Below are 14705 nucleotides of genomic sequence, written 5' to 3'. Positions count from 1 at the left end.
CGCAGGTGTTTCCAGCATACCGCAGCATACATTATTTTATTGAGAAAACATTATAAAATTACTACTCAACTAAAAATAATTAAATAATTACCATACTACACAGACAGGCGGCGCCTTTGACGCTTTTTTGTCATAGCTTGGCATTGTTTTCGTTATAAGCGATTTCGTAGTTAGCCGTGTACGTGCACACGCCGTACGCACTTGTACGTGCACACGCCGTACGCACTTGTACGTGCACACGCACGCACTTGTACGTGCACACGCACGCACTAAAAATAAATAAATAATTACAAAAACTAACACAGACAGGCGGCGCCTTTGACGCTTCTTTTGTCATAGCTTGGCATTGTTTTCGTTATAAGCGTTAGTAGTTAACCGTGTACATGCACACGCACGCACGTGTACGTGCACACGCACGCACTTGTAGTTACACACGCACGCACGTGTACGTGCACACACACGCACGCACGCTCGCACGCACGTGTACGTGCACACGCACGCACACAACCACGCACGTGTACGTACACACGCACGTGTACGTGCACACGCACGCCCGTGTACGTACGCAAGCACGCACGTGTACGTGCACACACACGCACGTGCACACACACGCACGTGCACATCCACGTTCCCCCTATCATTTGCAAGACATTTGCAAGATGTTTCTTTTTCTTTTTCTTCTTCTTCTTCTTCTTCTTCTTTTTCTTTTTTTTTTCTTTTTTCTTTTTCTTCTTCTTCTTTCCTTTTTCTTGCAAATGATAGGGGGGCGACCGCCCCCCCCCTATCCCCCCTGTGGCGCCGCCCCTGAGTGTAAGCGTGCAACAGTCGCGCCGCCAAACAGCCGCAAAACTACTTTGACGTAAAACTTCGATCTAAAATGTCGCCTATAGCTTCACAAGTACATGACCAATCAGGTTCATCGCCTTGTACATCTAGTTGTTTGCGTAAAAATGGCTACATGCAATTTTATTGACGATATGATTAAGGAATATTTGGCATTTAGACAACTTACAGCAACTCTAAAAAGCTTAGATTTGGAACTAAAGACAGATAAAGACAAAGGCTTCAGGGTATGTCTTTAAAATCTCATAAAATCTTAGAGCTAAGCTCGAAAAACACTAGCAATAATGGCACGAGGGTCGGTAGCCAGTTCAGTTGATCATTACTTTAGCCCGTTGCTGCTTCAGCCTTCAGTGCTTGTTGTCAAACAAAACCGAATAGTTGAATGACCAAAATGTGTACATATAGCATTATGTTGCACAATAGACATATCGGATCATTAATCCCATACCATCCTGCACCATGTGCATGCATTTCATGTATCGAAAACCAATGGCAATGCATTGTGGTACAACTAGCTCTAGTAACGCTGAGAGGGGCCCTGTCCGGTTCAAGGATAGAGAACATGGGTCCCAATAAAACCAATGTCATTTACATCAATATAAATATAATATTATATCAATATAATAGGTTAGGGTATGCCGGATCATACCTCGCCTACTCCACTAACGACTTTGCCTACGCGACAGTGCTGACGATACTCGCGCGAGCGTCGCTCCCCGCGCCTAATCGCTCGCATGCTGAGTCCATCTGTGCATCTTCATGCTCGCGTATCCTACCATAAGCGTTCGATTTATCGATTGCCTGAAATTGCAGTCTGCTCCCCTCAAGCGGTTGTTAAAATTCGGAATTTATTGAATACATCATTAGATGTATATATTGCGATATAATGGAAAATTATGTGTTTTCATAATGTACATTATCACTACCTGTATCACATAAAAACTAAAAATCTTGTATACATTCAGAGATGAAATGTGAAAACAATGATTTAAAACCTCATATTAGACAATTCAGTTATGATTTTGAAACTTTATTCACAATTCTATTCATTACACAAGCAGTCAGAAAGACCATTGTTTCATTTTTGGCCGCACTGTCTAAATTATTGTTATAACTATTCATAAGTGAAGAAGGGATGTACATATGCAAATATACAGTACTTCAACAGTGGCATATTACATGACCTTTAAAAGCAATTATATATATCACGCTGTAAAAATTGACAATTAAGTACGTATATTTTTTGCAGTAAACTAATGATGTATTTGTCATGTGGTCAAATTGCTGATAAATATCATCAATCCTACTAAAATATAAGCTAGGAAAAAATGCAGATAGATGACCTTAGAATTAATGCGTCAAATTGAACCATTTTGCATCAAAATAAAAAAGATTTTCGGAGGGCATGGCCCCCCACTTGACACAAGTATTAACACTTGTAATAAATTCTTGTGAATCAGTATATTCACTCACGTACACACACACGCACGCACACAGACACGCACGCACGCACACAGACACGCACGCACGCACACAGCCAGCCACATATACGCACACACGCACAAACAGTTACATAACATAACGTACATGGCCAAGAGCAATATCATTTGGGGATACAACATTTCCGTCATTATAGGAGGGGTAGGGGCGACTCCCCCTCCCCGTCCCAATTATCGACGCCGCTGTTCTCTGAACACATGGGGTAGGCATTTCTCTCTTTTCCAGACATACATTATGTATTGCAGCGGACAAAAATTTACGGAAGGGGGAATTTTTTCCTTATTGGAAGGTTAGGTGGGTAATTGTCCTGGCGGGTAATTTTCCTGGTGGGTAATTGTCCGGTGGGTAATATCCTGGTGGGTAATTGTCCTGGTGGGTAATTGTCCTGGTGGGTAATTGTCCTGGTGGGTAATTGTCCGGGTGGGTAATTGTCCGGGTGGGTAATTGTCCGGGTGGGTAATCGTTCGGGTGGGTAATTTTTTTGAAATTAGACCCCCTCAGCATGCGTTTTCTGCGGCGAGCAGGGGGGGGGGTCCGGACCCCCTGGACCCCCCCCCCCTATACACGCCCCTGGAAACTTTTAGACTCTGATACCGTGTCGCTTGCACTGACAGGTGGGTCACGGGTAGATTCATGATTCATCAAGCTGCGTACGCCAAAATATTTTGCGTAAATTTGTGTACGCAATCGACGTTTGCTTAGTTGCGATTTATCAACGCAGTTATTTTAGTAAAGTTTGCGTACGATTTCGCGGTACACAAGCGAGCCGTTTTAGGTGCGCGATTCATCAAGCTAAAATTTACGTAAACCTTTGCGTAACCTTACATGAGCTGACGAGGAGCCGTAAACCACTCGAAATTTTCGCAGGTGTTTCCAGCATACCGCCCGCAATGCATGCTATTTTTATTGAGAAAAACATTATAAAATTACTACTCAACTAAAAATAATTAAATAATTACCATACTACACAGACAGGCGGCGCCTTTGACGCTTTTTTGTCATAGCTGCATTGTTTTCGTTATAAGCACTACTCTATATAATATAATCAGATGATTATATATATATGATATATAAATATATGATTATATTATAGAGATCAGTGGTTATAAGCGATTCGTAGTTAGCCGTGTACGTGCACACGCCGTACGCCACTTGGTACGAGCACACGCACGCACTGTACGTGCACACGCACGCACGTGTACGTGCACACGCACTAAAAAATACTCAACTAAATAAATAAATAATACAAAAACTAACAACAGACAGGCGGCGCCTTTGACCCTTCTTTGTGTCATAGCTTGGCATTGTTTTCGTTATAAGCGTTAGTAGTTAGCCGTGTACATGCACACGCACGCAACTTGTAGTTACACACGCACGCACGTGTACGTGCACACACACGCCACGCACGCTCGCACGCACGGTTACGTGCACCACGCACGCCACACAACCACGGCACCGTGTACGTACACACGCACGTTGTTACGTGCACACGCACGCCCGGTGTTCGTACGCAAACCACGCACTGTACGTGCACACACACGCACGTGCACACACCACGCACGTGCACATCCACGTTCCCCCTAATCATTTGCAAGACATTTGCAAGATGTTTCTTTTTCTTTTTCTTCTTTTCCTTTTTCTTCTTCTTCTCCTTCTTTTCCTTGTTGTTGTTCTTTTTTCTTTCTTTTCTTTTTCTTCTTCTTCTTTTCCTTTTTCTTGCAAATGATAGGGGGGCGACCGCCCCCCCCCCCCTATCCCCCTGTGGCGCCGCCCCTGAGTGTAAGCGTGCAACAGTCGCGCCGCCAAAACAGCCGCAAAAACTACTTGACGAAAACTTCGATCTAAAATGGTCGCCTATAGCATCACAAGTACATGACCAATTCAGGTTCATCGCCTTGTACATCTAAGTTGTTTGCGTAAAAATGGCTACATGCCAAATTTTATTGACGATATGATTAAGGAATATGTTGGCATTTAGAACAACATACAGCAACTCTAAAAAGCTTAGATTTGAACTAAAGACAGCATAAAGACAAAGGCTTCAGGGTAATATCTTTAAAATCTCATAAAATACTTAGAGCTAAGCCTCGAAAAACACTAGCCAATAATGGCCACGAGTGAGAGGGTCGGTAGCCAGTTCAGTTGATCATTTAGCCCGTTGCTGCTTCAGCCTTCAAGTGCCTTGTTGTCAAACAAAACCGAATAGTTGACAATGACCAAAATGTGTACATATAGCATTATGTTGCACAATAGACATATCGCGATCATTAAATCCATACCATCCTGCACCATGTGCATGCAATTCATGTATCGAAAACCAATGCATTGTGGTACAACTAGCTCTAGTAACGCTGAGAGGGGGCCCTGTCCGGTTTCAAGGATAGAGAACATGGGTCCCAATAAAACCAATGTCATTTACATCAATATAAATATAATATTATACAATATAATAGGTTAGCGTATGCCGCGATCATACCTCGCCACTCCACTAACGAGTCTAGGGAGTCGCCACGCCCAAAGGCGTTCGAAGGGCAATAAAATAGTGCCGCGGCTTTGGTGATAGCTAGGGCGAGCCCCGGGAGGCAAAGCCACCCCTAGTGGGGGGGGGTCTGGGGCATGCCCTCCCCCGTGAAAATTTTAAATCTAACAGGCAAATGGTGGGCTCTGGTGCATTCCTGAGCATTGTGATTTAGCACAAAAAAGTGTTTCACTGTTAATTGTTAGAAAAATACATGATGATTTGAAAGATTTGTTGCTTAACATAGAATAAAATATTCAATAATGACCAAAAAAACTCCAAATAAATTTTTCTCACTTTTACAGTGGAATAACTTGGTAAACTTCCTGAAATACATTCCCATTCAAGACAATGCAGACAATTGTACTGGTGCTCACAAACGAACTTGTAATATTCGTCATGAAACTCGCTGACGCCGAGCGAAGCATCATGCTCCCTCAAATATAACGTCAACGCATGCTGCCTGCATAGAATCAGGAGTAAGTACGCGTGAGCCAGAGGAATGTGCTGCCAGAGTTCTGGATTATAAAATTTTATAGCTACAGGGACCTGCGAGGCGCGTGTACAGCGATTTGGACCACGGGGGGGGGTTCTAACCGTAAGACATACCCAAGCTAACAAAGTTATGTTCCTTGAATGTATGGGAAGTGTTTCTTTTAGGTTAACATTATCAGTAACATTCTAATAACGTGTTTAAGAAAGTTTTCCTGACATTTGAGACGTTTTTGCACGGCGAAGGGGGGGACTGACGTGGCCCTCCCCAGAAATTTTTGAAATTACAGACCCCCTCAGATGCGTTTTCTGCGTGGGCAGGAGGGGTCCCCGCCCCCTAGACCCACCCCTCTACACGACCCTGACCCTGACCTCATCTGACCCTTGGTCTGCTGCTTATAGGCGGCCTAGATTACACGTATATACATGATATATGTACCGGCCAAAAGACGTATAAATTATTGAAAGATATTGGTTACGGAAAATTTATGGCCTGAAAAAAGTGCCGCGGCGGTCGCCGCAGCTGCCGCGCAGTTCCGACGCCCTGCTACGCCTACTCCCTAACCCTAACCCGAACCTAACCCTAACCCTAACCCTAACCCTAACCCCAATCCTAACCCTAAACCATATCAAATAGTGACCAGGTACGTTCCGGTATACCGAACCGACGCCAGGTTACGTTCCGGCAGTACCCTGGGGGACATAGACCCTATGAGCTCTAGTAACTATATGTACAACAAACTCATGCTGATACTGATAAGGTCTATGTCCCCCAGGCGGTATACCGGAACGTACCCTAGTACTAAATACTACTATCTGCTATGCCGGATCATACCTCGCCTACTCCACTAACGAGTAGGGAGTCGCCTACGCCTTACTCCTTAACCTAACCCTAACCTTAACCTCAACCTTAACCCTAACCCTAAACCCTAACCCTAACCATATCAGCTAGATAAGTTACCAGGGTACGTTCTGGTATACGGACGCATACCTCCAGCGGTACGTTCTGGCAGTACCCTGGGGGACATATAGACCCTATGAGCCAAACTCATAGTCATAGTGTCAATATCATGATCATGCACTGATGCAGTTGCATATCCATATATGCATAATGCTATATCGATTATCGGTAGCTCTAGTAGCAGTAGCATTACTAGTACTACTACCTACTACCTACTAAAAGTTGAACTACGTCATGGCAGTACTGTATGTTGTATGAACATTTCTTCTCAGATTGACAAGCTTATTGAGCAGTTGAACAGCTTTGTTAGCAACCATGAACTGGTGTCGTTGCGTGAGTACTGGTGTCATCTAGACCGACGATTCTTCTCCAGATTACCACAGGTAATTATTGGCAAAATTCGCCACCTTATATTTATAATGTATTGATTATTACTCACCGAAAATCTGTTGCATTCAAGGGAATTTTAAATATGACTAGGTGAACCCCTTAGCATGCTTCATTGTCATTCATGACTTCAGGCAAAGTGTTTACAAATAAACAATGGTCATTTGATCATTTTTGTGCTTCTGTTTTTCAAATTGTAAGGCAGGTGGTTTGTTATGTGTACTATGTATCTATTGTAGCGATACTCCTTACATACACGCAAATTGGAGGTGAATCTACTCAAGACATACCTCGTCATAGCGTATCAGAATAACAAAGTGGACAAAGTGATAGAGTTCTTTGAGAAGATGACTCCAGAACTACAAAACCAATCAGAATGGAAAGATTGGTTTGGTGAGTTTTATCTGCTTGTGAAGCAAGATGCATGCTATAATCTTGCAATAAGTGCAGTGGTTACATGACACTTCTATATACATATCTTATTATCAGAAGTAATATATATTATAGGGAATAAACAGCATGCTACTCTTGTACTCCTGTTATAACCTTACATAATTTATTGTGTTATATTACAAATAGATGAACATCTAAATGATTAGGAGACTTTACGAGAATCACGCAGGATATGGTTAATCACATGATGATCGGTTTTGCAGTGTTGCTGATCATTTGTCTTGTTCATCACCTGTGTCGTTTCATCATCTGTCTCCCAGCGTTGCCATACATCAAGGCTGCGGAGGAGAACCCAGCATTCAGCACCTACTTCACGCGCCAGTGGCAGGACATATTTTGGCTCTCGCTGCACAACTTTCTTGCCGCCATTTTCCAGGCGTTGCCGAAGCCGCAGCTGATGCAGTACGAGGCTGAGCAGCAGAGATTCAAGGAACTGCTGGACGAGAACGCTAGACTGAGAGAACAGGTGAGCATGCGTGCGTCATGATAGAATAAGGATGCGAGCACCGATATGCATCTGTGCATCACTATAAAAACTCATCTTTCTTTATAGAAGATTCTATAATATATACTATAATATACACTATAGTAGATCTTTCTTTGTTAGTGCCAAATTTATAAAGGAACTGTTGCTGTATCAGACAGAGCTGATGTGGACATTGGTTAGTCAGAATTTTAATGACAGCTGCCTTCTAAGCCTGCTTCCATAAACAAAGACAAGGAAGCAGTCTGGTTTAAACAATGACGACTGTTCTGCTGTCGTTGCAGCTTGCTGCTGCAGTGAGTGGTGAGCAGACGGCAGGAGCGGCGAAATCGAAGCAGGAGAAGATGGAAGATGAAGATTTTATCTCCACAGGCTCTGATCTCATGGATGACTTCTTCTGCATAGCCAGGTTTGTCACGCCTCGATCGTTAGTTACGGCCGTGACATGCAGAGTTATGGTCAAGTGAGCAGCTGCACATATTCATATCTCTGTCTTGCCAGGCAAAATTGTTTGTATTTATTTTGTGAGTCTGCACAGAATTGCAAGAATCTGCTAAATCATTAATCATACATGTTCACAAAAACACAAATAGCAAGAATTCACTGAACCAAGAATCACAAATATTTAGTAAACCAAGAATCGTAACACAGAACACGTGTATATTATAGATTACCACATGCTGTGTATCATTTGTTTGAATGTCATGCTATGTATGTGTGTATGATATGTATGATGTTCATGTGTTTGTAAACTAAAATTCTGGCCTGCCTGATGCAGAGAATCTCCGCCAAGCTCTGCTTCTGAGTCAAAAGGAATCAAGTCGTTTATCAAAAATATCAGTCTGCCATCTGTGTCACCGACACTTAGCAAGAAGCCAACACCATTGACGACGGTGGCCGTCTCACAGACACAGCCAACGACTACACAGAGTCAGGTAAGCAAACAAACACACGTTACCATTTACCTGTGATTTACCTACATGTTTTACCTATAGTTTACCAATATTTCATCTGTGTATTGCCTATGCTTTACCCGTGAGTTAAATCCACATTACTTGTGTTACTTGTCGTTTACCTGTACGTTATGTATATGCTTACCCCATACTTTACGAGTGTTTTACCTGCATTTTACCTATGCTTTACTTGTGGTTTAAATCCGCATTACCTATGCGCAGCTTTTACTCTACCTGTACTTTTCCTGCATGCCTCTCCACGTAGATACCAAAGCGAACCTTGGCAACATCCCCTAGCGATGAAAGAAGTAGTCTGTCGACAGCAGCTAATGGGAAAGTGAACAGCCGGGGCTCACAGCTGCAGCAGCCTCCATCACGGCAGCGGTCCCGCCACATCACTCCCACCGGTGAGCGAGCGTCGAAGCCGACACGTCGTTCACCATTCTATGTTAAACGAATGACTAGAGAAAACCTCTACATAGAGCAGCGGTGAATTCGTTGCATCGTTTGTTTTTTTATTATGTTGTGCAGTTGGGTTTTTCATAAAATGTATTCGCCCAGTCGAGATAAATCATTGCTTGCGCATTTTAATTGGTGGCTGTTATCATACATGATGGGATTTGTCTTACTAGGTAGCATAGCGAAGCCTTCACCCATCGCCAGTGGAAACTCGCCTCGATCTGAGCAGGTGGCGCCCTCTGAGAGGAGCAAACAGCAGCGTTTGCAACAAGAGCGGCAGGACATGGAGAGACAGAGACAAGAGCTGCTGAGTAACAGCAGTGAAGCCACAAAGCTCAAGACTAATGCTAAAGTGAGCGACAACGGCACATTCTCTCCGGTTGTAACGTGCGATGTGTTGTATACCCAAAATTTATGTAAAAAAAACGAGCTACTTGTTTTAAGCTGCCGAGTTTGTGCAGGTGGTTGTGAATATTACTCTACAGTCACAGTGGTGCCATCTGTGTTGCAGGAAGAAATCAAATCACCGACCTCCCCTCCCCCGGAGATTAGTGAGAACAGTATGGGTGAGTGTCTGGTAGTCGGTCTGTCTCTCAATTAATCCACCTGTATGCTACAGGTTACAGGCGCATCTATATATTCATTTCTACGTTATAGGGGTCATTACTACCAGAGATTCACTGGTTACTTTGTGTATTTCTAATGCTTGCTACTAGGCGTAAACAGTCTATGGTCATCTGTACCTTAGGAGCGAGTATAGCTTCGGTCAGCATCTTCAACGCGAATAAAACAAACAAAAAATAGTAAAATGTTCAGCAGTGGCAGTTACGATAACCACTTCCTGATTAATTAATTCTAATTAGTCCAGTTCATTAGATGAGATGACACTCGTGATGCGATTGTGCGCATCGTGAACACCTAGCGCTCGTTGCAGGTGAGGAAGAGGAGAGCAAGGAGGCACCACCGTTCCTGCTGCTCAGTCAGGATGAGTACAGGGAGCATCAGTCGGCCATCGTACACTGTCGCTTCAGCCCCCTGGCGGGCATGGTGGCAAGCTGCGACCTCGATGGAATAGTCAAGTACGTTCACTCTATTCGTCGTGCATTCTTGCATTCTCGTCTACTGAGTGAAGTCAGACCTGTATGTGACGGTCAATCAAGGCAAACATCTATACTTTTTGTTTACAGTTTTTTTTTTACAGACAGACGTCTGTACTATAGAGGTGGTTTCACAGGTGTCCTTTCTATAGAGGCGACTGAGCTTGAGTATATTTTTTTTACTGAGGGAGGGATTTCTCCTCTACCTATGGTGTTACAGATAGACATGTGATGATGTATTTCAGAGTTTGGTCGGTAAGTCCAGTCCCGAGTACAGTTGTCGTGGTGATGACGAAATCTCCACTCCAGACGTTGGAATGGTCAGGGAAGATGGATCGATACGTAAGCATTGTCTTTGTAGCCAATAACTTCTATGCTCGGTCTTTTTCGTGTTTTTCTCTTTTAATTTATTGCAGGGAGCATGCCCACTAATATGTTTCATCTTGCCTTTCTTGATTTCAATGTTGTGATTTCAATTTGATAATCACTGAAACAATAGCAACATAATTTGGTAAATTCAATAAAATGAGTCAATGTATAATTCTCACTTTCTTGTGTAGCTGTGTCGTATATGGTGTTACAGTATCTAATGAAAGGATTTCAAATTTCAGTTGTTACTTGGTAGTAGGATGGGCACAGTGAGAATGTTTGATACAGTGGAGAAAAAGAACTTAAATGAAATCATTGTGGACCAAAGCTTCCCAAGGTAAAAATATGTTGCACATATTTTGAACATGTGGGAAAATAAATGGTAAAATGCATGTTGCATCTGCCATGTGGGTATGTTTCAGGTTAGCACTCAGTGAGTGTGTGTAATTCAGGGTAGTGCTGAGTGAGTCTCTGTTTTAGGGTACTGTCCATAGCTAGCAGCCCTTCAGGAGCCAGCTTTGTATGCTCATGTGCAGCAAAGCCAAGCACAGAATTGCAGTGGGACCAATGCAAAGGCAGAATGTATGTCTGCAGCACCAAAAACATGAAAATAGAGGTAAAATGAATCATATTACCATTAAACGTCTTTTTTCATAACGATTACAATTGTATTTGAAAACGTTTTTTATAACGAGTCAGACATGTCATAAACATATATAATAATATAAATAAAGATATAATTATAATAATATATAACGTTATATATAATAATACAGATATGTCATGAACATGTCTAAGCTGATTAGAGTGAAAATACTAAAACTTTATATAAGAGTAACTGTTTAGCTGTAAAGATGTAGTTCACACCTTCATTGTATGGACAAATTATTCTATTTGTGTTATATGCTAAAACACTGAGTAATGCTGACATTTTATATAGTATAAATGCAATCTGGTTAGTACTTATTAGCATTGTCAGTCAATATAGTGTAATTTTAATAATGTGTCTGCTTCTCATCACAGCGACTGCTGCCACTAGATTCGGATGACAGATGTGTAAATTGTACCGCATTTAACCACAATGGCAACCTGCTAGTTACTGGAAGCACTGGTGGTGTCATATCTCTCTACGGTAAGTGTATGGGAGTGTTCCGCATGTAAATTTGTTAGGCGTTAATTAGTACCTTTTTAATTCACGTTGCATTTCCATAGAAATTGGGGGGGGGGGAAGTCGAAGAAGAGTTCGCTTATGCAGATGTGTTTGAGATGCAACTTAATAGCAATATTCATGTATACAGTAACATTGTGTATTCATAAAAATATTCAAGTTTTGAAGTAGATAAAATCAACTAGTGTGAACTTCTGTGTATAGAGAACTTGTATTGGTGCTATGGGGTGGGTCGGTGGACAGCTAGTTCCACATTAACCTTGTAAGGGTGCCATACTAGTACTATTTATGGTTTGTTATCTGCAGATATGCAGAGAAATGAATCGATAGCTAGCTGGAAGGCTCACCAGGGTCAAGTCCACAGCGTACGATTCAGCGAGGACGAAAACTCGTGCTACAGCATGGGCAGCGATGGCAAGGTAGGTATAGAGGGCCGTTTTTCTCACTCGTGCATAGGTAGTGACAGCAAGTTGGGTGCATGGAGCGGCGCTACATTTTGCTCTTACATGTGTAGTGACGTCCAGGTGGGTAGAGACTGCTGATTGTGATCGAACAAGATGGAGATGCATGTCTTTACTACTTATTTTATCTTACTCCACATTGAGTCAACCGGATGAGTTATATTCAAACGTTTGTGAAATGCAGTGGGAGTGAGGACGATAGGTGACATATATTGTGAGAAAACTCATAGGACCCAGCAACGTGAATTGTCACCAAAACGTTGAGCAAAATTCTTATAGGCTGAAAAATCTCAAACACCATTGTGTCGTGGACAAATAAAAATCCTCCACTACTTTTCCCTGACTAAACGTGTACCTTCCAGTTTAGCGATTCCAGTATGGTCGCGTAAAAGTAAATGCTCGAATAAATCGTGATGGGACGAAATGCCGATACTCAGAACATCTGCTTACCTTCTGTGTAGTTCGTACAGTGGAGTTTGCTGAAGAGGTCGGGTCGCCGGCTGGTAGAGCTAGGCATCCACAACGGAGCAACGGGTCCGTTTAACGCCGTTGGCATGGGAGGCAAGCAGCAGAGCTTCACGCCACGCGGGAACCTCTTCTCATTCGACTCCACTGGAAAACACGTACTCACGTGCGCGCCCTCTGGTGGACTCATATACAAGGTCTGTATAGCGCATGTGTAGTGGCCCTGAGCGGGGGAACTTTTTGTTGACGTGCTATTTGTTCTGTTGCGTTCACTCGTTGATTTGTAGACATTTTTGTGAGTTTGGTAATCAATGATCAAGTCCGGATGCACACTTGAAATCCTCGCAGCATCGTTTTCTGAGATGAAGTACTTTCTGGAAGAGGCTGATGTAAGAGATGGGGTGTTGATTGTACACAGAATATCATCTTCTGTAACCCAGCATTGATCTGTTTCCAATGGCCATTTGAATTGCTTGGTAGGTCCATGAGGGTGCATAAAATTGATGTGGTAGTCACCAAACTCCTCCGAAATTTCCTCCACCATGCCAATCCACGGAAAGCCGTCATAAAGACAGCAGATCAAGTTTTGTTCCTTTATTTCTGATTGCACAGATGGTTCTGGTTCTAGTTCTGCATCATTACTGTCTGAAACATGTACTAAATCCGCAGGGCCAGCTTGGTTACTCAACTTGTACACATGTAGCGTAGAGTTGGAGACTGGAACGAATCTGTGGTATTGCAGTGTCTCTTTGATAGTTTTCACCATATCAAACCTGTCCTTTAACTCTGAAGCTGATTGAGTTACATCCTCTGGTCAGGTGTCACATTGAAAAACGTGATACCAGGGATATTCTCCACGCAGAAATCCATAATTCCGTCCGCTGTCAGAATCTGGTCATTATATGGGCGCTGCAGGCTAGCCTTGGTGACTAGTCGCTTAATGACAGTCCCTCCTATACCGTCACAGGCACTCTTGCCATGTGATGTTGCAAAGAAGTTCTGAGACAGTAATGATGCAGAACTATAGAACCAGAACCATCTGTGCAATCAGAAATAAAGAAACAAAACTTGGTCTGCTGTCTTTATGACGGCTTTCCGTGGATTGGCATGGTGGAGGAAATTTCGGAGGAGTTTGGTGACTACCACATCAATTTTATGCACCCTCATGGACCTACCAAGCAATTCAAATGGCCATTGGAAACAGATCAATGCTGGGTTACAGAAGATGATATTCTGTGTACAATTAATCAACACCCCATCTCTTACATCAGCCTCTTCCAGAAAGTACTTCATCTCAGAAAACGATGCTGCGAGGATTTCAAGTGTGCATCCGGACTTGATCATTGATAATCAATGAATTATTGATAATTGAAAACATGGTAATATAATGATTTTTCATTAGACTGAATAGTCATTTAGAATGTTATTGCCACCTGTCATTCTCAATCAGGTTATGTACAGCAAAGCCAATGTTTGGGATTAACTTGATATCCGAAATAGACTGAAATGGTATACATATGTGCCTACATGTACAGCATTGCATAGGAATATAGGCATTATTGCACCTACTATGCAACTTTGAGAAGAGCTGGAAAGCAAACAAAAAATATTATATCTCCAATTTTTGTATATTATGTAGAAAACATGTTGAGGTATAATTTTCAATGAAGTTCATCTCAAGGTTACGTGATCCACAGGGTCAAATTCAAGGTCAAATTCAAGGTCAAAAGGTCATCAAACTTTAAACTGCTCCTATATAACAAATAATGACAGATTTGGATTGCCTATGCAATTAGCTTTCCAAAGACACCAATATCAACCAATTTGGCCTAGTAGTTACAGAGATATGACCATTTGAAAATTGACGGGTGCGTCCATTTTGGCCAAAATCGCCAAAAAAGGGCGTGCCGTAGCGCGAAAACCGTTTGTCCAACGGAGCTGAAATTTGAAATTTCAGCTTTTTCAGCCTAAATTACCCCATAAACCAAATTTCAGCCAATTTGAAGGAGGTCAGGTGTAAATTTCCATTTTTTTTGGGTGATTTGACACGGAATGACCCTATTACCACATTTGACCTCACCTGTTATATGTTTGC

At 42.4% G+C, this 14705-nt stretch overlaps 1 protein-coding gene across 2 annotated transcripts; it reads left to right on the top strand.

The window, feature by feature from the left end:
• The first annotated feature begins 916 nt into the window (after positions 1-916).
• LOC106809383 (WD repeat-containing protein 91-like) lies at positions 917-12917 on the top strand. Of its 2 annotated transcripts, none has more exons than XM_014812447.1 (16): positions 917-1070; positions 6587-6697; positions 6941-7094; positions 7415-7620; positions 7923-8047; positions 8417-8573; positions 8857-8998; positions 9224-9402; positions 9562-9616; positions 9985-10129; positions 10393-10489; positions 10759-10853; positions 10997-11132; positions 11540-11648; positions 11991-12103; positions 12607-12917. In XM_014812447.1, exons 1-16 carry the CDS (start codon positions 951-953, stop codon positions 12826-12828), a joined length of 2166 nt encoding a protein of 721 aa, XP_014667933.1. In that variant the 5' UTR covers positions 917-950; the 3' UTR covers positions 12829-12917. The 2 variants fall into 2 exon arrangements, with proteins under 2 accessions (XP_014667933.1, XP_014667934.1); XM_014812448.1 differs by lacking the exon at positions 917-1070 and adding an exon at positions 4326-4389.
• The last annotated feature ends 1788 nt before the right edge of the window (positions 12918-14705 follow it).

The sequence above is a fragment of the Priapulus caudatus genome, unplaced genomic scaffold (assembly GCF_000485595.1).
Source record: "Priapulus caudatus unplaced genomic scaffold, Priapulus_caudatus-5.0.1 Scaffold349, whole genome shotgun sequence".
Lineage (NCBI taxonomy): Eukaryota > Metazoa > Priapulida > Priapulimorpha > Priapulimorphida > Priapulidae > Priapulus > Priapulus caudatus.
The sequence above is the reverse complement of the archived record's forward strand: the minus strand, read 5'-3'. Positions and strand labels throughout refer to the sequence as shown.